At 41.5% G+C, this 25,486-nt stretch overlaps 1 protein-coding gene across 1 annotated transcript; it reads left to right on the top strand.

Annotated features, from left to right (window-relative positions):
* Window positions 1–3,874: 3,874 nt before the first annotated feature.
* On the top strand, window positions 3,875–15,850 carry LOC107309667 (mis18-binding protein 1-like). Its single transcript, XM_015854649.3, has 3 exons — window positions 3,875–3,937; window positions 6,461–9,750; window positions 10,349–15,850. Exons 1-3 carry the CDS (start codon window positions 3,875–3,877, stop codon window positions 10,380–10,382), a joined length of 3,387 nt encoding a protein of 1,128 aa, XP_015710135.3. The 3' UTR covers window positions 10,383–15,850.
* The last annotated feature ends 9,636 nt before the right edge of the window (window positions 15,851–25,486 follow it).

The following is a 25,486-nucleotide window of genomic DNA, read 5'->3' as shown; positions in this document are numbered from 1 at the left end:
TGCACAACTAGCCATAATGCTGTATCTGTAGAGTACTGAATGAATGCAGTGAGCAAACTGTACTTTGCAACTGTCTCATTTTCCTAGGAAAAATGGACCAACTTATGGAATTGTTGTTCAGCTCCCAGTCTCAGTGGGAGTTCTGTCTGAGCACAGGCAGCCTAAAGCCTAAACAATGAGCATTAAATTTGGCCCCTTCATCTCAGGATCTCACAATTCTTTTAAAAATGTTAACAAATTAGGGTGGGTTCACAACCCCCACCCTGTAAATTAACACTGTTCTTTTGATATTTGATGGGCAAAAGAGGGTCATGAGTCAGTGACAGTACCAAGAGCTGCAGCCTGCTCTGTTCCCATCGTTGAATTTTTTTCCCATCAATCTGCCAGATCCTTACTCTCTCTGTGGGCTTCTGAAACATTTTAAGAGGTTTTTTTTCGTAACTGAAGTTAAGGATGTTTTGACATAATTTTCCACCTGGATTGTTTGATGCATTTTCCTCATTCTGCATATCCCAACTTGACTGTGTCGCTTAAGCCCTATTTGGAAGGGTGCTGTGAACATTACAGGCTACAAATCCTGCTGTTTTGCCTACCATGGAATGATTTAAATGTGAACATAATCTCTGTTCCTTGCCCTGCAGAAGCTTTCATGTGGCGGCACATCTCACAATTAGGCCACACCTAGCTGAAATCTCCCAGAGGAGCGCTGCAGAAACTATTATCCTCTTTAGGGATTGGTAACCTGGCATAGATAAAAGTAGGGGAAAGAAAAGAGACCCAATACTCTCTTAAACTGTGCACTGAATTTTTTATGAGATTTGAAAAAGATTGGACTGTTGTTGCTGATTTCTGTCCTACACAGAGACTGTATCAAAATGGTTTCAAAGATAGTTTGTCCTTGTATATTATGTAGCTTAATTTTCCCCTTGTAGAGCAGAAGCCCTGGAATACTTTCATATAGTAGACAGTCTTATAACAAGATTTTACAAGCATGGGTGTTACCAGCTTCTCCTCATTCGAAATCTCTCAGGAAGGCTGTAAAAACAGCAGACATTGCTCCTTAAGAAAGTAGTATTAGAAAAATACTTTGTGTATCTGACTTTTTTCAACATAGTCACCACTGCTAACTGTGCATTTTCAATAAGAGCTTGCATGCTGGGCTTGGAAAAATATGCCCCGTCAGAGCTGACCCACTGCCACTGTAACCACTGCTGAAATGCATCCACCTCCTCACTGTGCTCCCATCCACTGTTTGGTCTCCAAAAACAGTCAGCAAGCATCAATGAATGTCAGTAGTTGCTATTTTTCCCACATGGAGGAATTCACTTTCATTTCAGATGCCATTTTGTAAGACTACCTCTCTGCTGCCATCTGTCACACATTAATGGAATACTGGCAGGAAGGTTCAATCTCTACTGCCATACCACCAACCTCTTGATGTTGTGGGCCAACATCATGAAATAGGAGGCAGTACTTTTGGAACAGCCCATATAGTTGACTTTTTTTCTTAGCTCAATTTTCTGTACTGAAACTTCTAATTATTTTCCAGGCTTTTATCATATGATGATTCAAAAGAGAGAGGAAAAAAAAAAAAAAAAAAAAAAAAGCTCCGTTTTTTTTAAGCTCCATTGGCATCAATGGATTTATTTTATTTCCCAGGCTATGGATCAGACAGGTCAGTCTTTCTGAGCTCTACTGGTACAATCTCTGAATACTTTTGATGAATAAATACAACCCCGTGCTTTACAAAGATGCAACCTTATTCCTTATCGGGAGTTAAATTTAAGGTTTCATACTTATACACCATTATTCATCTTTTTAATGAATTTGAGGCTCTTTGTTTTTATAAGAGTAGCAATTATTATTAAATATTGACATTGTTAGGAGAAAAAAAGAAACAGCAGAAAATGTGAGTAAATCCCAGAGTGAGTGAAAAAAAGGAGAAACTTCCTCTTGCTTTTAGTGCATCCTAGTGCATCCTTTATTTAAAATATGTACTGCATCCCCAGTTTCTAGCTGCCTTGATAAACATATGAGTAAGAGATAGCATTTGATGGGAACCTCATGTTTGCCTTTATTCCTGTCTTCTTAAATTAAATTTAAGAATATCCCCCACAAATATGAATTCAGTATCCTTCTTTTTTCTTATTTTCTGGTTAGCTGTGTCGGTGTTTTTTTTTGTTGTTGTTGTTTTTGCCTGCAATAACAAAGCCATGAAAAAAGACAGCAATCCCCCTAGCTCATGTGATATAATTCCACACTCTGAGTGTGAATACTGGCAGATCAGCAGAATGAGCCATCTGCAAGCTATAAGCCGCGTCTTTGCATGAGTAGATTTAGGATTAAAAAAATTGTCTGACCTGGAATACAATCGTTACTTGGCATCATTACTGGAGAACCCTGTGAGGCCAGCCACTGCTTGTGCTGAATTAGTGTCCTTTATAAAATGTATGTCCCTCCCCCTTGCCATCATATTTTGTAGTACTTGTATGTAACCACACACACAACTGCACACACACAGGGCTGCATGTCAGGCCACCACAGAGATGCTGTACTGAGGTTTAATGAATATCAGATTTCATAGTTAGTCTCCGTTGGATTGCTGTGCTGGTGAATAATGAATATCATACTGCAAGGTTAATCCCAAGTGGCTAATTTGCTAGTTTTAACGGGCTGGGTGTTAGTCCTGAAAAGCTTGTAAACGTCTACAGTTCATGCGTTGTACTTTGGAGGAACATTCACCTCTGAATCCTCACCTTACTCAAAAAAGTAACTCCCACTCAAATCAATGGAGATATTCACGGGAGTAGCACAAAATGGATTTGTTCCTACAGTCTTCCTCTTGCTCCAGGTTATTATCTCCCAAAGAGCTGGAGTCCCACCTCAAACGGAAGAGTTAGGCGTGTTGCCAGGTTTTCCTTTTCATGAGTTTCTCTCTCCCTTCTAAGCTTAATGCTGGCTCTGACATCCCAGTCGTCTGAATTATGGTTTGTGCCTTCAACTAATGCGATCATTGGCAGAATTCCCATTGACTTCATTCCAAGAATGATCCAGCTGAATAGTGCTGACTCCTGAGAGCTCCTGAGCCCTTGTGGATTCAGAGGGAGTTGCAGAACCATGGGATTTATAAAGATTTGGCCCTAGATTATAGAACATTGAGGTCAGGTGAAGTCTGTATTTTCAAATGTTTTGTGAGGTGTTGTTTCCAATTCAAGTTCCCCTGAACTGATTAAGTAACAGTAAAAGTTTTCAGATGACACAGAAAATCAAAGGGATGGTGGGAGAAGGGATGGCAGAGTACCCATTTGTTTTTCACTGCACTTGTGGAGATGCAGGTAGAAATCAATTAAAACAACACCTTTAAAAATAAATCTCCTTTTCCATTGTTTGACTTTTTATTTCCCTTCTCTGTTTTGCCCATGTGGGTAAATTACAATCGCATCAAACCTTTCTGGTTGTTCTAGCTTAAAGATAATACCTACTTAGGTTACATTTTCTCTGCCAGCTTTAATAATGAGCTGCTTTGAATTGTGTTTAAATTACCCCTCCTGTTAACTTAAATGGCAGCAAAATCAGATTGAAACAAAAACAAATGGAACAAAAACTCAAAAGTTAAAAGACATAGAGGTTTATTTAAAATGAATTCTTTTCTTGCACGATCCTTTTCCTGTAATTACAGTAAGCGTTTACTGCTGCCCCATTGGTCTTCTAGCGTAAACTAAAACAAGCTTAAGTTGTTCTCCCAGATCTGAGGACTGGAGGTGACTACATCCTTCATGCATGAGAAGAGCCAGAAGCCAGTACTTGGCCATGCTATTAAGACATGGTATAGACACAGTATGTACTGGCAGGTAAATATTGGATATCTAAAGATATGAACATATTGGCTGTGGAGGAAAGAACTGCAGAACGAGATGTCGTGATGTCAAAGTTGGAGGTAACTGAACTACACTGGGAAAAATGTAGTGCTTTGAAGGCTGATACTGCTGTGCTTAATACCTACTAAGGCACATCTGAGAAATACTGGCAATGTTTGAGATGACAGAATGGCTTTCTTGTCTGAATCCTGTTGTTTTGTTTCTGGGATTGTTTTGTTTTATTTTGTTTCAAAGTTGTCTGTCTGTCTTTCCTGTCTGCTTGATGTGTTTGTGTATATGTGTGGGGAAGAAGCTGCTTCTCTAATTCACTCATTCTCGGCAGAAACATCAAGTTTTCCCCTAAATAAGTGTACAGAGAATGAGAGTAGCCTTAAAGGATTTCTCAGTGTTTGAACTTGGCTTTGAGTGTTATACGCAGTGTTAGGCCCAAAAATCTGGGCTATCAGTACTGTTAATGGTGACTTTGTGAGATCATGATCTTTAATATTTTTCTTTCAAGAGTATCCAAGATCAGGCAGGACTGAGGAGATAGTAATTCAGAAAATTTTAAAGAGGCAAATAGCTTCTGTTCATTTCTACCCATGGTCGCCCTGTGTGGCATTGTATTTATCTTCTTTATCTGTTTCTCCTCCACATTTTATAGTGACTTTGAGTATTTACCTTTAAACAGTGTGCTACTGGCCATTTACGGAGTGGGGACTTTGCCCATTGTGGCCACATGCAACACCCATCATTGCACTTAATGTAATTTAAATGACAGAGTGCCAAACTGTGTCTCATTGTAGTAGTAGTGACCTGTTTTCTACCTTCTCTGCAGAATTTGGGGCCATGGTTGGAGTAAACTTGCCAATTATTACTATATTTAGAAGGTCTTAGTGGAAATGCTCTAACAGAGACAGGGAAAACATTAAACAGCTCTTGTCAGTCCCAGTACATCTCCAGGTGCTTTACGCTAAGCAATCTAAGGCCTGTATACAGGCACCTTGTTGCCATTATGAGCAGTGCATTTTTTTCCCTTCCAGAATGAGTTTAGCATGCAAACATTTAATGGCGACAATGACCATGTCCTATGATGCCTTTCAGCAAAGGGCTTTCAGAAAGTAGGCATGCTTTCAAAAATGGAAACTGGAAAGCAGATTTCTAAGTAGGGGCTTAACTATGCATCTACTGGGCTGCTTTCCTAAAATGTCTGATGCTATGCCTGAAGTTTGAGGTCAAGCATTCCAGCAGGAGAAAGAAGCTGCTGTAAATGTCCAGGGCTTCAGGAGTCCCGAATTCCGCTCGTTCCCTGACTCACTTGGGTCAGGCTGTGCTTGCCAAGAGCTGAGAAAGCTCATTAAGAAATGGAACTATAAGAAAGATGCTGGCTTTAGAGCAGGAGGAGGTGCAGTATGAGAAAATGGCCCAGGCAGCCCATGCTTTGTGAGAGATTATGATTTTTTTCTCTTTTTTTCCTCTTTTTTTATTTATTTTTTTTTTCTGAATTAATAAATTGAGCCTGAGGGAAGAGCCTGAAAAAGATTTTGGCATGATATTAGTCCTTCATGGGTTGGGGAAACAAGCCAATAGCCTTACAGGCAGCTGACTATTTAATCACATATTTAGTATCTGGGGGAAAAATATTCTGAGGTGTCTTTGTGACCTCTAGAGCCTAAATATATTTCAAGAGTTGCTCAAGCATTTAGGAACCCTCGTGAGCCTGTCATCACAGCCCTTCTAAGCACTCAGAGGTATAAAGACGTCTGGGTGCCTACACATTTGTTAGATTTCTGGTCCTATGCCATTTTTGAATGCAGACTTTCACTTCTGCACAACATTATCTTGTTTAAAAGTGTTAGCTTTTGTGCCCAATGCTCTGCTGGTTTCGCAGCCATTCAGGCCCTTTAAAGGCCCTTCAAAGGACATAGCTATGAATTTAAGTATTTGAATATCACAGAATCACACAGAATCACAGAATGACCCGGGTTGTAAGGGACCTCAAGGATCATGTAGTTCCAACCCCCCTGCCTGGCAGGGCCACCAAACATACACATTTACTAGATCAGGTTGCCCAGGGCCCCGTCCAACCTGGCCTTGAACACCTCCAAGGACGGGGCATCCACAACCTCCCTGGGCAGCCTGTTCCAGGGCCTAACCACTCTCCTAGTGAAGAACTTCCCCCTAACATCCAACCTAAATCTTCCCTCTTTTAACTTAAAACCATTTCCCCGTGTTCTGCTATTGTCAGCCCTTTTGAAGAGTTTACTCCCCTCCTGGGAGTAAGTTCCCTTCAGGTATTGAAAGGCTGCAATGAGGTCACCCCGCAACCTTCTCTTCTCCAGGCTGAACAAGCCCAACTCCCTCAGCCTGTCCTCATAGGGGAGGTGCTCCAGCCCCTGATCATCTTCGTGGCCCTCCTCTGGACCCTTTCCAAAATCTCCATGTCTTTTTTGTACTGAGGGCTCCACACCTGGACACAGTACACCAGATGGGGCCTCACAAGAGCCGAGTAGAGAGGGACAATCACCTCCCTATCCCTGCTGACCACCCCTCTCCTCATGGAGCCCAGGATCCCAAATCTCCCTGGCGTTGCGTGCGCTTAGTGCAGGCTGCAGGGCGGAACCGGAATCGGGCCGGACCGCCACTACAGCGGGACCGGGGAGCGACGGAACGGGACGGCCCAGTACGGCAACAGCCCACAGCCCCTCGCCGCGATGATCCGCACGCATCGCCGCGGTGAGATGCCGTTCCAGGCGGTGTCGCTCAGCTCCATCCCCGCGGGCACACTCATCCCGCTGAAGGACCTGCTCCGTGGCGGTCCCTCTCCGGGCCCCGTGCAGCAGTCCACGCGGGAGCCGCTGGAGATCAGTGAGATCCGCCCCGGGCCCGGTCCGCCGTCGCCGAAGCGCCGCAAGCGAGAGCAGCCCGGCCAGCAGAGCCCGGACGCGGCCTTCCTCAGGGTGAAGAACGAGGCGGGTGGCAGCTACCGCATCATGACGACCGGTGGGCCCGGGCCGCGCGTTGCGTACGGGGGGTGGTGCGGGGCTCAGGAGCCGCCCGAGAGAGAATTACCCTGCATTCATTACCCCCAGAACCAGGCTATGAAAATGCAGAGCGTAGACCCTATTGTACAGAAATCTACCATACTGCAATCTCCTCACAAGTTCTTCTTGTATATAAAGGAGAAATTGAAGCAGAAGCAGCAGCAGAAAGATCCATCGTTTTCAAGCCCAAACAAGCAGAACATTCCTCCTCACCCAGCTGCAGAAAAGCTAGTGGTCAAATCTGCTTTTGGTGAGCTGCTCCCAAATGCTCAGGCAGAGAGTGTGGCTGCTGATAAGGACAATGAGGATAATTTCCTTGTGGAATCAATGGATGCTGGTGATGAAATGTTTCTAAATACAGTAACCAGTACTGTGGGTGTCTGTTCTACCACTTCCGACCCTGGGGATCAGTTAGAAGGAAGATATGGAAATAGAGAAGCAAAATGTCCTGAAATTCAACAGGAGAAAGGACGGTTGCAGTCAAACAATCAGCAAGCTGAGCGCAGAGCAGAAAAGATACTGAAGACTGCAACTCAAAAACTGCACTTCTCTAATGTTGTGCTCTCTAATCCTGAAGCCTGCGTGCCAAGGAAGCAGAAAGAAAACTGTAATAGCCCTTTGGGTAAACCTCGGGCAGATCAGATCGCTGTCACTTCTGACAAAGAGAAAAGAATCTGCCTTTCCAGCTGGTGCATTAAAGTGATGAATGCTTACACTGCAGTCTGTGTTGAAGGAAAACGAAAAGATATGAAGGATATGTGGTGGCGTAGTAGCGCAATTGTAGAACGTGTAGCATACAACCAAGTTAAAACATCATCTGGCAGTATCTGCTTGCTACAGGGACTAATAGATTATGCTTTGATGAGAAAAGAAGGATTTCCCCATCAGTTCATAAAAAGATTTACATTTGGGTTTTCCAAAAAGTGGGAGAAATATGCTGAGGAGTTATTCAAGGAATTAAGAAGGAAAGATCACGAAAACAGGATTAGAGAGGATGAAAATGAAGAGAGTGACTCAGTGGTGGACACAGATGAGATGCAAAGTGCAGAAGACTCAGCAAGAAATACAAAGAGACCTGAAACAAGAAACGCTACATATGAAGTGTTACCAAGGAAAGATGGACACACTTATCAAACACCAAAACACAACCCTGTACCAGACGGCTCCCAGGGGATCTACACCCGTAGTGGCCATCTGGTCAAACCACCACTCAGATTCTGTTGTGGGGAGTGTGAGTTTGTGGATCAGGAGCAGAAAGGTGGGATGGATTATCTGAGCTTGATGTGTAGTACTGAAAAACCCAAAAGAAAGACCATTTCACTCTCTAAGATGAAGGAAAGAAAGGATTCAACAAAGACAGTGGAAGAAAAAACAAAAAGCCAAGATAAAGGGAAAAGCAAACTAAAAAGAATAAGTACTGAAAACAAAGCCATGTCCACTGGAAGCAGAGAGGCCAGGCACTTTATTTCAGATGATGAAAGTGATCATGCAAGTGATAATAAAATCAAAATGAAGCTTTCCAGTACGGAGACTTGCTTAAATACTGAGCGTATAAACATGGGAACAAGAAGAGAAAAGAAAAGGAAAAGAATAAGGACAAGGAAAAGACAAGGAAAAGACAAGGAAAAGAGAAAAGGAAAAAAAGTGCCTAGAGGTCAGAACACATACTCCATAGGGTCAGCCAGAAAAACTTTTCAAGATAAGCCTTTAACAGAGGAATCTTCAAGCAAAGATGGGGATGAGGAACCCGGTGATTATATCCAACTGAGTGTCAAAGGGAAGAATAGACCTCTTTTGCCAAAAGAGGTTCAAGACTCTGCATCTTCGTCTACCTGTGAAAGGCTGCAGGGCAGCACAAGTGAGGAGTCGAGCAAACTCCAGGCAGACACACACTGTGCTGCCACCTCCTGCACTGCACAGCTGAGGCAAAAGATCCCCGCCTTCATCGAGAGTTTTGATTCCTCTTCAGGAGAAACCTCTTCTGATGAGGAATATCATGTAAAAGAAAAGAGACCAGAAGTATCCAGTAAAAAAGCAAACGGTGATGTTTGTAATACTGCCAAGCCTTCAGCAGCAAAACCAAGTGAATCCGTGGGGGACAAGGAGCACAAAACACTCGCTTTTTTTTCAAAGGCAGCTGATGACTGGTCTCAGAAGGAACTGCAGAAGCTGCACAGGGCAGTTGCTTTGTTTCCAAAGCACAAGAATCGTTTCTTGGTGGAGTTGGCGATGGCTGCTGGGTCTCGTTCTGCTGAGGATTGCCATCAGAAGTACACAGAAGAACAGACAAAGGCTTCCAAAAGACCTACTGTAAAGAAAGCCAAATCAGAAAAGCCAAAAAATAAAGGTAAGGCAAAGCCAGTCGCAATCACTGCCAAAGTGGGAACCTTCAAAAGGAAGCAGCAGATGAGGGATTTCCTGGACAATTTGCCCAAGGATGACCAGGATGATGTTTTCACTGCTACGCTCTTTCAGAATAGAAGAGTGAGGTTGCCCACGTTCCTGGGAAGCCATGATGATGATGAGGATGACTTTTCACTTGCAAACAACCCAATCACACCTTCCTCAGCTGTCTTCCCTCTGCAGAAAACCCCTCAGTGTGAGCAAATCAGCCCTGAGATGCTGGGACCCATCAAGAGGAAGGACTGCGACAGACACATGTTCAGGATGCAGAAGACTAAGGGCTGCGGGAGCAGCCGGGACAAAGTGAAGAAGCAGCAGGCTGCTGCCCTGCACGGCACACCAGCTTCGAGCAGAACCACATTCACCTTTGATAAAAAAGCGCAGCAGAGCCCTGCTGTGGGGCAGCTCTTTGTGGATGAGGCAGCAGAGACATCAGAGGAAGAACAGTAAGTTTCCTACTTTTCTATTTGAGCTTCTGGTGTTTTTTATTTGAATACAGGCTTTTCTCTCAAAACAGGAACATACCCAGAGGGCAGTGAGGCACTGGCACAGCTGCCCAGAGAAGCTGTGGTGTCCCATTCCTGGAGGTGCATGGGGCCAGGTTGGATGGGGGCTTGCGCAGCCTGAACTGGTGGGTGGCAGCCCTGCCCATGGCAGGGGTCTATAACTCAGTGGGCTTTGAGGTCCCTTCCAGCCCATGTCATTTCATGATTCTATTGTTCTATTACAATAAATGGAAACAAAATTTGTTTTTTTTTCTCTGTGCAGTCAACTCTCCAGAAGCACAAATCCAGACTGGGTCTGTAGGAAAGACTAGGTTCCCTCCTGCAACTTATGCCACAGTTACAGAGGAAGTCTTTATCAAAGACTACTCAGAGACTACTCAGTGGTCTGCAAACCACTTGAATGCTTTAAGAGACTTCAGGGACAAGAAAAACAGGAACAATTGTTATGGAGAGGATACTGAGAGGATGAATACATGCAACCCTGTGCTGTAGCCCATCAGCTGGTATCTGTTAACCTGTAATTATTTTTCCTTTACAGGTCATTCTCTCACAAGAAAATGAGAAGTTGCTGAATTCAACTAGCCAGTTCACCCTGACTGAAGTTTGATCCTAAAAGAAAAGGCTGTTGAGACTACGCTTTAAGTTTGTGCTGTGCTGTGCTTGCTGTCTTGTGTAAAAGGAAAGCGAGATGACAAAGCAGGTAGTGTTACCACAAAAAATTTGGGTCATGTTTTTAAAAAAGGGGAATGTTTATGGACTTTCTTGGTGGCTTGAAAGCCGGGGACTCATTTAATCACAGAAGCAGAAAACGTAATGCGCTAGTAGCTCTCAGGTTCTTTTAGACTTCTTTATTTTGCATTTACATTGGAATTGTTTGAAAACATGAATCAGAAAATTACACTGCAAAAACCATTCCTTCAGTGACAAGCACCTGTAAGGAAATGAGACGTGCTCTGCCTGTAGCTCCAAACAGTTAATAAGTGGGGCATGGAGAGAGGAGAAGGCAGCAGACAGGCAGCTGCTGATTCAGACAGAGCATAGAATTCCAGCGTGATGAAGAAAGTACAGGAGTGGTGGCAGAGAAGAAAGCTAGCTGTGCAGCGTGTATGGGGATGGGGCAACATCAGGTTATAGCATTATAGGGAAGCCAGGAGCAGCTGCTGCCAGCAAAAGAAAACCTAGCTTTCTCCTTGGCTGAAAACTTAAATATCAACACCCTTTAATTATGCATAAAAGATATACAAAGCTAGCAGCTTTAAAGTACTTTTATTAATTGCACCAAATGTTAGTGAAGGACTGAATTATTCATAGTTATTGTTCTCAGGGGTTTCTTGATTAAGGAAAATAAGAATTTGATGTGAGTATCTCATTTCATATAGCTTTCTCAGTTTCCCTAATCCAAGAAATAGGGATATATTTTACATGTCAGATCTGCAGAAAATGCATGTATCTGCTAGTTCCTTAGCAACCTTCTGGGATATGCCTGCATCTACTCCCATAAACGCTGCATGTTGGAAACTATCTCCAGTGGCTTTCCAGGGATCAGTAGATATTGCCACGGTTGCAACACCGCTCAAGTTCAGCTGTAGTAAATCATTTATTTACATACAGGATCATTGGTGTGTTTTGGGTTGTTCTTGTTTTTGTGTTTGTTTGTTTGTTTGTTAACAGTGTCACTTGAGATATAACACGTAAACATAATTCACTGAGATCCCTCTCTGGATGAAGAGGTATGCTTATATTTTTGTTTCTAATAACTGGAAACGAATGAGGCTCATTGAAAAGTGCAGTTATGCTCATCATAGCCTCGGTCCTCTTTCCTCTCGGCTTTTCAGATAGAGGTAGGAGTTATAATTAGCACAAATTTCTGGAAGGCAAGATTTGAAGAGAAGACTATTTCTTTATAGTTTGTACTTTTTCCTTTTCAAAAAGAGACAGTCACTCCTTTCTGTACGTATGCCTTATATCATGGTGATAATATTATTTATAGTCCATCTGAACCTTATCATACCACCTTGTTCTTTGCTAAATTGCATACAGTAACAGACATGAGGCAAAAGACAGCTCGTTTGAGTAATTTTACTCATGCAAGTAGAGGATACCACCTGCAGCATGGATTAAGAACACTTTGCTTGAGGCAGGGTTTTTACAATTAGAACTAGGCTCGGTGTTTTCCATGCAAGCAGGAATATATGGGTCTGATCCAGTGGCTCACATAGAGTATATGCAAATCTTCATTGCTTAGCTGAAGGGCTTCTATTCAGCTGTCTCCTGTGCTTGTGCCGTATCAGTGGCATGTGGACACCGAATGTGTTTTGGTATCATTACTTGGTGTATCCAATGAACATTCAGGAATATTGGCTCCATGACTGTGGACCTCTTTACTCCTACTGGAGTTGATGGAGTTTGTTTGTGGCAAGTGAAAATCTGTTTTACTTGTGTTACTAAGCAGCTGGGGGGGAAATTATCTTTTAAAGCCATAGAAGGCTTTATTCTTGCCTTTGTTGAGTCAAATAGGTACATATTTTCTCAGTGTTATGTTATGAGTTAATGGTAGGCCATAGTACTTTAAGATACTTTTAAGTGTGTTAAGACTTAGAAAGACTTGCACTGCACTTAGGACCTCTCACCCAGGTGGGAGCCTTTCCAATTCAGTGCTGTGCCAACTGGCTGCATGTTGACTTCTTTGGCACATTTGCACCATGCAGTGATGCAGAGCTGGTAAAACTGATCCTGCTCTTAGCTCTGTGTCCACACTATGTGTTGCAGTGTTACACTGAGGTATTGGCTTGGCATCCAGCAGCATTGTATTGCCTAAGTATTATCCCATGTTTAATCTGTCTACATTTCTCCATTGTCTCTGACATCTCTGCCAGATATTCTCTGTGATAGATTTCATCTTCATTATTCACATATGCTTCTGATCATTTCAGCATATATTCAGTGCCTCAAAAAAACCCTTAAAAAGTCCCAGTCAGTAATAAGATAAGAACTTTCAAAATGTACTTTGGTACTTATGTCACATGCAGAAAATTAGAATGATTGGAAGTTTTTAAGTATAAGAAAACATTTTCTTGCTCATACTGAGCACAGCCGACTCCTGGTCTGTGACTGACTCTTCTCAGGTCCTACTATAGAACAAATAACAGCAACAATAAAAACAAAAGTCTATTACTATGTGTAGATTTACTGATGTTCTGAAATATAGTGGGATCAATATATAACTCTTTTCCCAAAGGCAAATTGAGGGCAGCTGTTATTCTACTGTCAATGTCAAAGTACAAAATGAAGGAAATTGTGACTGAGATGATCCCTAGCAAAACCTGAGCTCCATAACAGCACTTGGAAAAACATCCAAGTTAGCCAGAAATGTGGTTGGCAATATTAATGGTGTATGTAGACTGTTTGAATTAGAGTTTCTCCTGACTGTGTTTTCACATTTTTTGCCTTGTTGCATTCCATCCAGAAAAGAATCTCATTATAGACTTACTGTTTCTAGCCAGTCACTGGAAGTCATTGCCTCCAAGAGTCATGCGGTTTCAGGATAGATATGCTCAGAAGTGGGTTTCCACTAAGTGGAGACATCCTGTGTGTTTGCACAGAAGTCAACCACAGCCTTGTGCTGCTGTGTCTTGGGAATTGATATAGGATTGATTGACCAGCTTTGCCCTGAGTAGGGATAATCATTTGCTTCTTAAACTTCCATCCAGAGCTTTGGCAAGCAGAAAGCCTGCAACAGTGCCAAACCTGTAACTATTTTACTAACAGTGATGACATGTATGCCTGTTCTGCACGATCCTATTTTCTTGCTTCTGTTGCTGGCTCTGAACAACTCAGTACGTCAGATAATAGAGACCTCATCCCTGCATCTGTCTCTCAGCAGGATGAGCTTTAACCTAGACTTTGAGCAGGTTTTAAAGAGGAAAGGAAAAAATACATCAAAGCCACAAAAAGGAAAAATACATGTAGAAGTACTGACTTTGTAGATACTGCAGAAAAAGGAACAGCATATGATGTCTCACAGATAATGAAGGCCACATCGCTGCAGTGCCTGGGGACCATGTCAAGGTGGAGGCCATCTTTGCTGTGAAAAGCTGCCACGAAATCTCAAAACACTCTTAATAAATACATGTTGTATGGCATGTCACAGCAATCATCTGTCTGTAAGGGTCTGACATCTGCAATCATGTTCTCAACTCCATCTGACTCAGTTTGGTTCTCTTCTATCCCAGTCTTCACCAATGGATCTTTTCATAAATAGCTGAATTGACTGAAAATAACAGAGTAGTCATTTTTGCTCTCACATGGGGAGAGGATAGTGTATGCAGTATGTTAATTTATTTTAAGAAGCTTTCATATCTTCCCCTTATATTTTGCACCCTACTTTTAAAAACATGCCTGGAATTCATTCACTATCTCCAGACAGAGGGCAGTGAAACAAGGACCATTTTTCTATGCTCAGTTGCAAAATTAGTGCTGTTAATAGGATTCCATAGTAAACTCAGTTCATCTCACTGCTTTATTCTCATTTCTTTATAGATGTAATTCACTGATGGTGCATTTGTGTATACAGCTATTCAGAAAGACACACTTATGCATAAGGAATTAAGTTAGCTAAGCTATTCATCAAGTTGGTGACCTGTAGATGCCATGTGTAACTTATTTGAAATTCATTGTGCTTATCTTAACAATTTCTTACCTGCTTTATTTGCTAAAATACACGTTTGTAAATGACCAAGCAGGGAATATATGCCCATCTTTCTAAAACTTTTGTCCCTTCTGTGCGACAGCAGCTGCCTGCCATCTTATTGTTTTTTTTTTTGTAGCTGGCAGGCTTTTTGGGTGGTAGCCAACGATTGATTTCGTGTGGGGAGTGGGACAATTTGCATCTGAATGGTGGAGGGCAAGGCTGGGCGTGGGTGTGCTCAGCAATACCAGGTGAAACACTTCCAGCTCACCTGGAGTCATTAATTCGATAAGAAGTTAATTACAATGAAAGGGGAAAACAAACTTCCATGTAACAGATGGCAAATTTTTAGTGTAATGGAAATCAAATGGAAAAAATTTATTTTTTTTTTTTTTTTCCAAAATATCACAATAGTGTGCCCTAATTTGTAGAAAAATTCTGTCCTCTTGGTATATACTTAAGCAATTGCATATGTTGTTTCACTGCACTGACTGTAATGCTTTTAGGTACCTATTTTCTATAGTTTCAGACATCTGCAAGTTTTTGATCCTAAAACTTTTCATCAACATGTAGTTTTCCTGGCTGATTGTTTGTGGCTTGGTTCCTTAAGCATTTCCCAGTTATCTGTGTCCATTAATCACTCTTTTTGTGAAGAGAGACTTTTGAACCTGAGAGTTCAGACATCAGCCAAATTGCAGAGCAGCAGATGCTTTACAAAAACAGACAATCCTGTCAGCTCCGCTGTATGGAAAAAAAATCATGGCAAATGTAGTCCTTTCCCAGTGCACATTGTTGGCCTGGAAGCTGAGAAGCAAAGGCTGGCTGGCCAGGTGGCATGCAAGTATGTAGCTGGCCAGTTTACATAGGAAATAGGCCACATGCATCCTTCCACATAGACAGTAAGGCAGGGTGAAGATAGGAAAAAGAGAGAAAACTATCTTGAGAATGGGCATGAAACTATTTCCTTAACACAGTAGGTTTGTAAAAGGTAAGGAGCAGAGCTCAGCTATCATTGATCAGGTGTGTAGTGGAGGTATACTTAAGTAAGAGAGATTCATTAACTGCAGTGCTTATAAGCTGTAAAGAGAATTGTGAAGTACAGTACCTAATTCAGAGTTACTAAAAGAATGTTTAAAAGGTTGAACTGAATTTCCTTGTTATGACGATGAACGTTCAACATTGCTTAACTTGGGGGGATCCTGAGTTTTAAGGAATGGTCAATGTTCATTAACGTTGTTCACAGTGAAGCTTGTGTAGTCACTTCTGTTGCTTCTATAGGTCTGGACAGTGTTTGGTATCGACTGTTATAATTGATTGGTGTTTTAAAATAAATAAATAAAATAAAAAAAAGAATATTGTGAGAAAAATTATTTCTAGGAAAAAAAGAAAATACCTATTTGTTCCCAGTGCATTTCTGTATTCTCCTTTCACAGATTTGAGTAGGTGGTTACATTTTACTTCAGAAAGCCTGATGGTATCAGACTAAACAAAAGTATGTTGTGAGGTGGGCAGAAGAATAAAACTGCTTCTGCTTGCAATGATGGGTCTGATCCTACATCAATGTAACACTTTCTGCTGAGCTAGAATACATAGAACGTTTGATCAAAATCAAGGGCGCCCAGCTTGGATGAAATCTATCCAAAACATTGCCAAAAATTTACATGATTTCAGGTCTGAACTGCTTGCTGTTAGACTCAAGAGATCCTCGACCTGTTGTTTTCAGTAGCCAGACTTACCACCTCTGATGTGTAAGGGAAAAAGGAAGGGCATGATTTGTTCTCTTGAGATGACAGCTTCCCCATATATCCCCACCCCAGCTTCGGGTAATTAAAAGTTGCCGGCGTGGTTTATCACACTGATAGTGCAGACAGACTTACGGGCTCCTGTGGGCGTAGAGCTGCAGTGAGACACTGGTGCCAGGCCACCACGGGGCTGGGTGGCAGTGCTGGCAACAGGAAACACAACCCAAGCAAATTTGCCTCCCACCTGGGGATCTCACTCATTCCCTTCTGCCTGTGGCTCCATGCATCTCTGATGGCCTGGGGACCTAGTGCCAGCTTTCAGATGAGATGCTCTTCTGTCTACAAAATAGCAAATATAGACACGTTTTATGGCTAACACACATGTTACGGTTTCACTGCCAAATGCAAGTTAAATGATTTTGATGTGAATGTTTCACTGCTACATACAATAAGAAGAATGATGATGTTCTCTATTCTCTCTAATGCACATCTTCTGTTTTATACAGAAGATGGCCATTGGGAAAACCTCACACAATGTTTTTTCATTTTTATATGTTCCACAACCAGTCTTTCTGTTTGCTACTGTCTTGCATTACATTTAGTGAACATGGTTTGTTCTTTTTCCGATGGAGCAAATAAATCTGTCAATATTTTAACCTAAGCTTGCTTTATATGCCTCAGTTAACATTCCCTGTGCCTCTGTATTTGACATTATATGCAGAAGCTCACTCGTAACTATGTGTGGGGCTGTAGATTTCATTATTTAGGTCACCTGGTGTGTGGGATGGGCCTAAATCAAGGCTGTGTAATGAAAGAATCAGTTGTCTGGAGAATGCTTTCTTGATAGCTTGTCTGATCATTCTGAAGGATGTAGAAGCAGAGGGTAAAGGATTGCAGGTGGAAGATTCTGTGTTCATGATAAAGGCACTTAAACACTGCCAGGATCACAGGGACTCCTCTATCCTTACCATCAGATTCTCCTATGACTTCAGACAAGTTGCGTTCAGGGATCATTTCTGATTTTGTTGTCTCCCTTCTTTTATCTACCCAAGAGGAGAGGTCACAATAAGGTCAGAAGAAAATTGCCAAGCTTAGGCATGTAAATGGCAGTGCTCTGCACTTGAAAAGATCTGTAAAAACTGGTGGCATCTCAGATAGATTAGGTGTCTGGAACGAGATTCCACTTTTGATCTCAGTCTTACTGTGTCCCACTTCCTCATTTGTGAAATGGAGATAATCAATTGCTATCACACCAGGATACTGTGAAAATAAATGCAGGGATACCTGTAAAGCAGTGGTGTAAAATAACAATGAAGGTAAAGGAAAGACTGTGAAGAAATCATTTGAAGATCTAGATAGGGTGCCAACTGTAGAGTTGGGGACCACACACTGAGTAATAAAGAGAAATAGTGTTGCAAAGTCACTCATTAAGTTTGCGCCATCCAGTCTGCTTTGGGTAACATGAAATTTCACTTGATAATAATAGTCTTTAATTACTCTCATGCTGTTGTAACACAGATGAACATTGTGGCTGAATTAGATCTACAGAGACAATCTGAACTTCCTAATTTTTGAATGCTTGATATTGCAACTCACGTAATACTATTCTGGCACAGGGAGAGGGAGAGAGATAGGGGAGTCTGTCATGAAATGTTCATTCATATAATCATATGTATGGCTTCTAGTTTCTATTCGTTCCCTCTGCAATACTTGTAGGATTGCATATGCATAGAACAAGGAGAAAATAGCCTCTTGGTCATCTGAAACACTGTAAAAGGGAATGAAATTATACTCAGATCCTACATTTTTAATATGATAAGAACACATTTGAGAAACACCCCCAGGATCTCTTGAACAGTATCATTAGACGTTTGACGTGAGCCATTATATTTATTTTATTATGAATAATCATTTGTGTTACAGAGCTACCTTGAGGCACTGGCCAAAACCAGTCTCTATTCAGAAATGCACCATGCAGGTATACAACAGAGGACAATCTTTGCTCCAAAGGATCGGTGAGCTAAATAATACATATTCAAGGCCGGTAAAAAAGCAGTTGCTTAAATGGCTGTCACAGCCCTGTTCTGTGCAGACAATGAGATGACTAATTGCACAATGCAATGACTTGTAACCCTGTTGACCTAGCTTAAAGCCCAGAACAACCATACTGGCATGGTACTTAGCCAGAGTTAATGTCTTAGAGCTTCCTAGACCCAGTTCAGCTGTGTAAGCAAAAACAAGAAGGGGCCATCTGGAGGCAACAGGCACAGAGAAAATAGCAGAGCAATGTTGGACACCCTTAATGAACCAGGGGTGGATTACTATATCATCCAAGTGGATGTGGGATGAGTTGAGAAGAGTGAAGAAAATGACACTTGCTACTGGGGTGCTGGTTTTGGTGTTCAGGAAACACTATGCAAACTGATGCTGCTTTCACTGGTGGTGGCAGAGCAGCAGCCACTTGGATTTCCAGGGACTGGGACAGGAGAAAGCAGTCAAAAGCAGAGTCTGTTCCTGATATTGAACTAGGTTTTTCAGCATTAATCTCCAGGTAACTAGCTCTGTGGAGACTTATGTCACCCTTCAAGCTGAGAAACCAACTACACATAGCATCTCTATCCCACCTTCCTTAACCTGTACAGCTCTGCTCAGTAACTCCTGCCTTGTGGCCCTATCCATTCAAAAGGGACAGCTCTTAGGTAAACATTCCCTACTGTGGGGACTGTGCAAGATGAAGATCCTTCTCACCGTACTAAGTCAGGTAGGTACATCCTTCATGAAACTTTAACTGTAATGCATTTGTTTCTATTTAAAAGGTTTTTTTGGTGTTGTTTTTAGGTTTTGTTTGTTTTTTACAAAATGCTATTTTGTTTCTGCTGCCTGACATTATATTTAACAGTACCTAAGCAAAATTTATGCACACATTTAAAGAAGTAGCCCTAAATATAATTCATTTTTAACCATGTGAAATATATTAGTAATGGTATTTACAGAAAGAAAAGAAAAATGATTTTGGCTTGCATTAGTTCCATCTTTGCAGTACGCAGATAAGTACCATACCTTTAACAGTATAACTATATTAGGTTTGCCTCAAAGCTAACAGCCAGCAAGCCTAGTGCATAACAGCTATAGCAGGTGTCTTGTATAAGATGCTGTTCTAGAAGGAGCTCCACATGCTCTTCAGTCTATAAACTCCTGTGTGCCTAGTGGTCTGTGTGTAAGTAGGAGAGACAGACAGTGATGAACATCATATTACCTATAATGTTTGAGCACTGCAGGTTTCCAAGAGGAAGGTAGATATGGCATTGAGTGTCATGGCCTAGAGTGGCTGCAGGCATGAGTTGACAGCTGGACTACTTGAACTCAGTGGTCTTCCCAACCTTAAAGATTCTCTGATTCTATATAGGCTCTATTGATGGAAAACCAAGGGGAATGTTAAAATGTTGGCTTGACCTTGCCCTGTCTGCTCTGCAGGATTGTCTGAGTAAAGGAGAACGTTCTTATTTATTCGCTTATTTTTCTGCTTGCCACATGCTTTTTGTGTTAGAATGGAAGCAGTTAAATGCCAAAATGCATCTAAGGGTAGCTGAGAAAAATGTGAAGGTAAAGGAAGACATCTTAGTGGATCAGAACAGAGAACAGATGTGATAAGCTCTCAAACAGAAGACTGTTCTAAAATGCAAACCAACCAACAATCAGGTGTGGGTCTGGCAGACTACTTCACTTAGCTAAAAATAAAAAAGCTATTGTTTATTGTTTTTCCTACTGGGTTAAAATAATTTAGTAGCACAGATAGAATTCTGATCAGGATGATTGTCTGTATATCACTGATGTGTCAGCAGTTGGGCTAGTTATCTGGCTGGCTGAGGGGAACCCTGCACCACATGTTCAGCTGTGCCTGGTTGCAGTCCCCCCTGCTCAGCTGCATCTTGCTCTTCAGGGGAGACTAGTGAATGCTGAACTGACAGCAGAGGGCTTTGGGGGTTGTGGGTGAGGCAGGAGGCCTGGCAACCGTTTCCTACTTTTCTACAAAGCCTCAGACAAGACTGAATTGCAAACTGTCTGCTAGTGCAGTCTCTAGACTCCACAGATGCTTTACTTCCTCTTAACTGTCTGCAGATGCTGTGACAGATCAGGCTTTGCTCATTTATACAAATGGTTTGGTCTTCCTAGTCAGCTCACACCTAAGCTTGCTGGGAAGTCAGGAATTGTATGCTTTGCTAGAGGTTCCCCCCAAGGCCAGCCCAACAGCTATTGGTGAAACAGTTATGTGGGTTAGGCCATGAGAGCAGGAACCACAGCTGAGAACCATTCTTTCTCACCTAGTCCTCTCACCCTGCGTTATAGAGCCATGGAGCTGGATGTACTTGACCTGAGGGTCCTCAAGTACATTTCTGCGATCAATGCATGCTTGATAGAAGGGATTCAAGCATCTTTTCACTCTTCCTCACAAGGACCAGGGCATGCAAACTCAAGTATCCTCAGTTGGTGAGAGGAACCCAAGGAAGGCTTCTTGCATCCTCAGTGATTGTTTTGATGACTGCACGAGTGCCTTAAAATTTGGCAGTGAAGTAAAAGGAAAAGCTTGAGCCCTGCCCTGCTTCTGAATGAGGCATAATCTGTACATGCTCAGCAGAAAGATGTGTGCTGGAGGCAGGAGCTAAAGGAGAGTGGATGTAGCCGTAGAGGACAGGAGGAATGGATGAGGTTTGACTCTCACTTCTGTCCCAAGTGCTTCTTGCTGGGCTGAGCCTTTCAAGGGTGAACATCTCTTCTTTGTGCTATTGTTTTCAGTATCATTCTGAGGTGCCTAAAATAAGAGGAAGATCAAAAAACTCATATATACTGCCGAACTGCAGGCATCTATCTTAACTGTGAATTATCTCATAAGATACCTGTTGGATACCTAAACCTACCTAAGGAAACTCTCTTGAGTGCTGCCAAGGGCCAGTCAGGGAGCTCAGGTGATTCACATGAACTTGAGTTGCCCATGGGTCCAGTTTTCCACAGGTTAGGTGCAGCAGAACCGCATCATGGGTCATCTTGACTCTTTTCTTTGTTCCAATGCTTATTTACCTATTTCAGTTCAGAGTTTACACAGCGTAGGTGAGTATGTGTGTGCTCTTGTCCCACAGGAGTCTAATGAGAATAAATACAATTGGGACTGTGAAGCACATATATACCCATGTGAAAAGAAGAGACAAAGTAGAGACACGACAGACAGAGCCACACGTTCCTGGACTTTTCTGTCAGAAAATTCTATTACCACCTAATATCAAACAATGTAATTCTCCATGCAGATACTTTCCCTTGAGAAAATGTGAAGCTATAGAAGTAGCCATCAAAAATATAACATCCAGATTGAAGCAAAACTCTTGCCAGTGATGGACAGAGGCAACTTCACATGACTGAGTTGATATTATTGAGATCCAGACCTTCCTCTGAAGCATTTCTTGTATGGGAGAGTGTTTTTAAAACCCACAGAGCCCAATTTGTCACTGTTTCAAAGAGAAGAAACTGGATTCCAGCATTTTCTATCAATAAAAGATCATATGTAGTCAGCAGTATGTTTTTTATATTACTATGTTTTATTGCTTTCCATCATTTCTGGGGTAAGTATTTACCTCAAGAATCATTTTGCCAGATGATGAGTAGTACTTGTACTTATTTCAGTTGTGTCCAAGCTGTAACTTTGCCTCATTTGCATCTACCCACTAAATGGTTTAATTAATTCTGCATTGTGCTTACTGACTAGTTTTAATTAGCAGTTAAATCAGTTCAGTTAACAAAAAAAATGTAGGTGTTTACATGAATGCAAATCATGATAGGTTCTCAGGGCCTGAGTCGAAAAACAGTTCCACGCCATTGGTGCTGAATTTCTGCCGGCTTTGCGCAGGAGTTGCATGCTTCTCCACCCCCAACAACAAATTGTTAGCTTTATGATTCATTAACTCACCCACTTTCTTTTTGTCTTTTGTTCCTTAGTGGCGTAGAGAACAAGGAAAGGCAGCTGATAAAATGGGCTCCCATGCTTCCTTCTTAGGGCAGGCTCTCAACACTCTTCAAGAAAAGACTAGAAAGTGCCTTTGGCTTAGAGTGTGCGACTGTGTCTCCCTCTAGTGTTCCATTCCAGACATTATTACTGCTTGCACTGTTCTTGGCCACTTCTTTTCCCCCTCCATTGGGCAGGGTGGAAGTTGTGAAAAACAGATTTTATGAGGAGCAGCTTCTGCATTTCACTCTCAGCCAAACTCTGGTAATACAGGCACAATACTGTTCATATGATACGTATTTCTATGTCATTTGCCATTGGTCTTGCCTGCACTGGATGGAATTTACTCTGTAGAAGCTCTGCTTCTGGTGATGTTCAAGCAGATAACAATGGCTATTTATTGACTTTTTTTTTTTTTTTTTCATGAGAGGTGTAGAACAAATCTTAGAACCCTACGACCTTACCTCTCCTCAAAACTTATATACAAATCACAAGAAAATCTCCTGGTAATTGGTATAAAATCTGTCTTTTTACTATGCTTAAACATCTATGTTTGCCCTGTCTCCTGTGTGTCATTATATTGAGCTCTTCCCCACACGGGAGCAATACAGTCTCTGTGCTGCATCCAGTTTTGAATGCAAGTTACAATAGACAAGGATAAATTTGTACTGAGACTACAGTTACCTTACTCAGCTTTCCCAATAACCTTACCCAAAAGGGAAGATCAGAGACAAGAAGATAATTGGTGAGATCATCAAGAAATGACTTCATAAGCTCAGACCTTTCATTTGAAGGAAGCTGGCACCCTGCCCTCCTCAAAGGAGGTGTTATTCCACTAGTAACTACAGATCAAAGTCAAAAGGGGTAATTATTTGAGGCGTTAAGTAGGTAATCAGTTTGAGAAACAAAATAAAAAAAAAACCAACACTCTCAGTCCTTGGAGCCTAAAGAAAAATTAGCTGGAATGTGTGCTGTCTGTACTTTTGTTCTAAAATTAAATTTAATTTCATAAATGTAATTTCATAAGCTATTCATCAGATGTCTCACTGAGGGACCCTGTGCCAAATGCATGTGACACAACTCTCTTTCCAAACCTCAGAAGGGGAATAACTCTTACGTGTCGTCCCTTGTGCTTTGCCTATCCTATGGATATGAAACCCAATCCCATTCTCATTTATGGGCACTCTGCCTGCAAATCCCAAACTGACAAGATTAGATTTATTATTTTTTTTTTTGCAAATAATTCCAGTCTCCAGTGCCACCGCCCATCTGACATTGTTTTGTAGTGCTTACACTCACAAAAGCCCTGAAAGAAAATGAGGTCATATCAAAAGGAAACCAGTTTATCTGCAATTTTGAGAAATCACGTCTTGTCACATAAACCTGGTGATGTAACTGGGTTTGGGATGAAGTGCTCTACCATCCAGTGTGCCTCCCTACTGACTGATCACCCCCATGCAAACTACTTCTTCCTTTAGTGCCATCCTGTTGCGTGTTCCCCTACACAGCAGACATCAGGTAGTGGGAAGCTGCAGTGCTTACACAATGTAGAAACCAGTGCCCTTGCAACCCACTTCATACTGCTCTCAAAGTATCAGGAGAATCAAGTAATAGAAAATCCATATTTCAGGCAAAAATTAAGAGACAGGGGTTAAGGGATCTCATTTGATTTTAGTGTTCAGATAGAGGAAATGTAGTCCATTAGCTCTTAAATTTTTACTCTTTATTTTCTATTTGTTTTTGTATTCATTGACTCAAGTATCATGTGAGGGAAAATGCCTCTCTGTCTCTCCAGAATATAAATAGATGGCTTTTTGGAGCTGTTACTTTTTTCATTCTGGATTTCACATGGAAATTTATAAAGAGCCTTATACTGTGTAGTCGCATCTCCAATAAATGCATCACCTGGTATTTGGATTTTTTTGGTGTTACAATGCAAGCTTGTTGTCTAGACGATATCACATGAGGGCACTGCATAGCATCATTTACAACGATACAGGAAGTTGAAAAGAAAGGCTCAATCAACTTTCAAAGCTAGTAGGGCTTTAATAGGCCAGCCTTTCATTAAGCAAATTCCTAAATGTTGACCAAATTCTTTCAGATGTAGGCAGCTAATGGTTCAGGATGCATGTGATGCACTTGTCATTACACAGACATTGATAAAAATCCTTGAAGCTGCTTTTCTTCCCAGAAAGTTCACATTAGTAGAGGAGGGGTGGGGGGGGTGGCGGGGGGAGGTTGGGGGGGAAGACTTCTCTTCAGTGGTTTCTTTCATGTCACAAGAAGGAAGGTCATGTGTTTTAGTTTAACTGATACATTCCAATAAAATGATTTTCAAAGGGACAGGACAAATAATGGGCATTTTACATATGGTGACTGGTGCACATCAGATGGAGCTAATTTTCTCATACAATATATTTGTTCTTTTGTAAGCTGGTTATAATTCATTTAAAGTCTCTTTTTATTTAATTTTACCTAATAAACTCATATAATGGCTTAGTGAAGCCTCTATGGCTGGTAAAATTTCGATGAATGATTTTAGTCACCATTTTCATCAATGTAACGAAAATTCGCATCATTCTCCCACACAATTTGTATTCAATTAAAAATCAACAACCAAAAAAATCTGAAGAGCAAGTCCCCTAGACCACATTATATTTTGTAAAGCTAGATATCAGGATAGTAGAGGATGCTGGTATTTCATTTATTTTACACATCATATTTTACATTGTTTATACATAGAATTAATTGCAATTAATTCTGTAAAATGTGTGTACTTTCATTAATGAAAAAAATATATATACATTATTATTCTCCCACATTAAACCAGTGTTCTTCAGACTTGACATTTGCATAGGCTGATAAAGTTGTCTACTGAGTTGCTTAAAATTAAGTCCTCCTTCTTAGGTAGTCACTAGGGATTTTCATTAGTGTTCCAACACTTTGTCTCTCAAGTTAGCACATTTATCACCTTTCTCCTCTTCTGAAAGGTGATATGACATCTTTGCCTCTGAATGGTGTGACAAAATGACAAACGAAGCATCCTGCTGGCCTTTGTATAGCAGGGAATTGGGAAGGAGGAGGGAAGAAGGATGCAAAAAACAAAAACCAATAGCAACAAAAAAAGTCTGGCATTCTGCTGCTTAATTATCAGCCAGAGAAGAGAAGCTTAATAGTCCAGCAATGGGTGGAAGGAGCTTCTCAGCATCACAGGAAACAGTAAGCAATTAGTCAGGGTCAGGATGCCCAGGATCA

Source organism: Coturnix japonica, chromosome 2 (assembly GCF_054131305.1).
Source record: "Coturnix japonica strain WE chromosome 2, WE-NBRP24, whole genome shotgun sequence".
In the NCBI taxonomy this organism is placed as follows: domain Eukaryota; kingdom Metazoa; phylum Chordata; class Aves; order Galliformes; family Phasianidae; genus Coturnix; species Coturnix japonica.
This window is presented reverse-complemented; position numbering and strand designations above follow the sequence as displayed.

What these genes read in the sequence shown, in the direction of transcription:
- LOC107309667 (XM_015854649.3), top strand. Translation starts at nt 3,875, where the DNA reads ATGAACATATTGGCTGTGGAGGAAAGAACTGCAGAACGAGATGTCGTG. An exon ending in TCGTGATGTCAAAGTTGGAG is followed by an intron (nt 3,938 to 6,460) that starts GTAACTGAACTA and finishes GCGTGCGCTTAG; the next exon opens with TGCAGGCTGCAGGGCGGAAC. An exon ending in GAGACATCAGAGGAAGAACA is followed by an intron (nt 9,751 to 10,348) that starts GTAAGTTTCCTA and finishes TTTCCTTTACAG; the next exon opens with GTCATTCTCTCACAAGAAAA.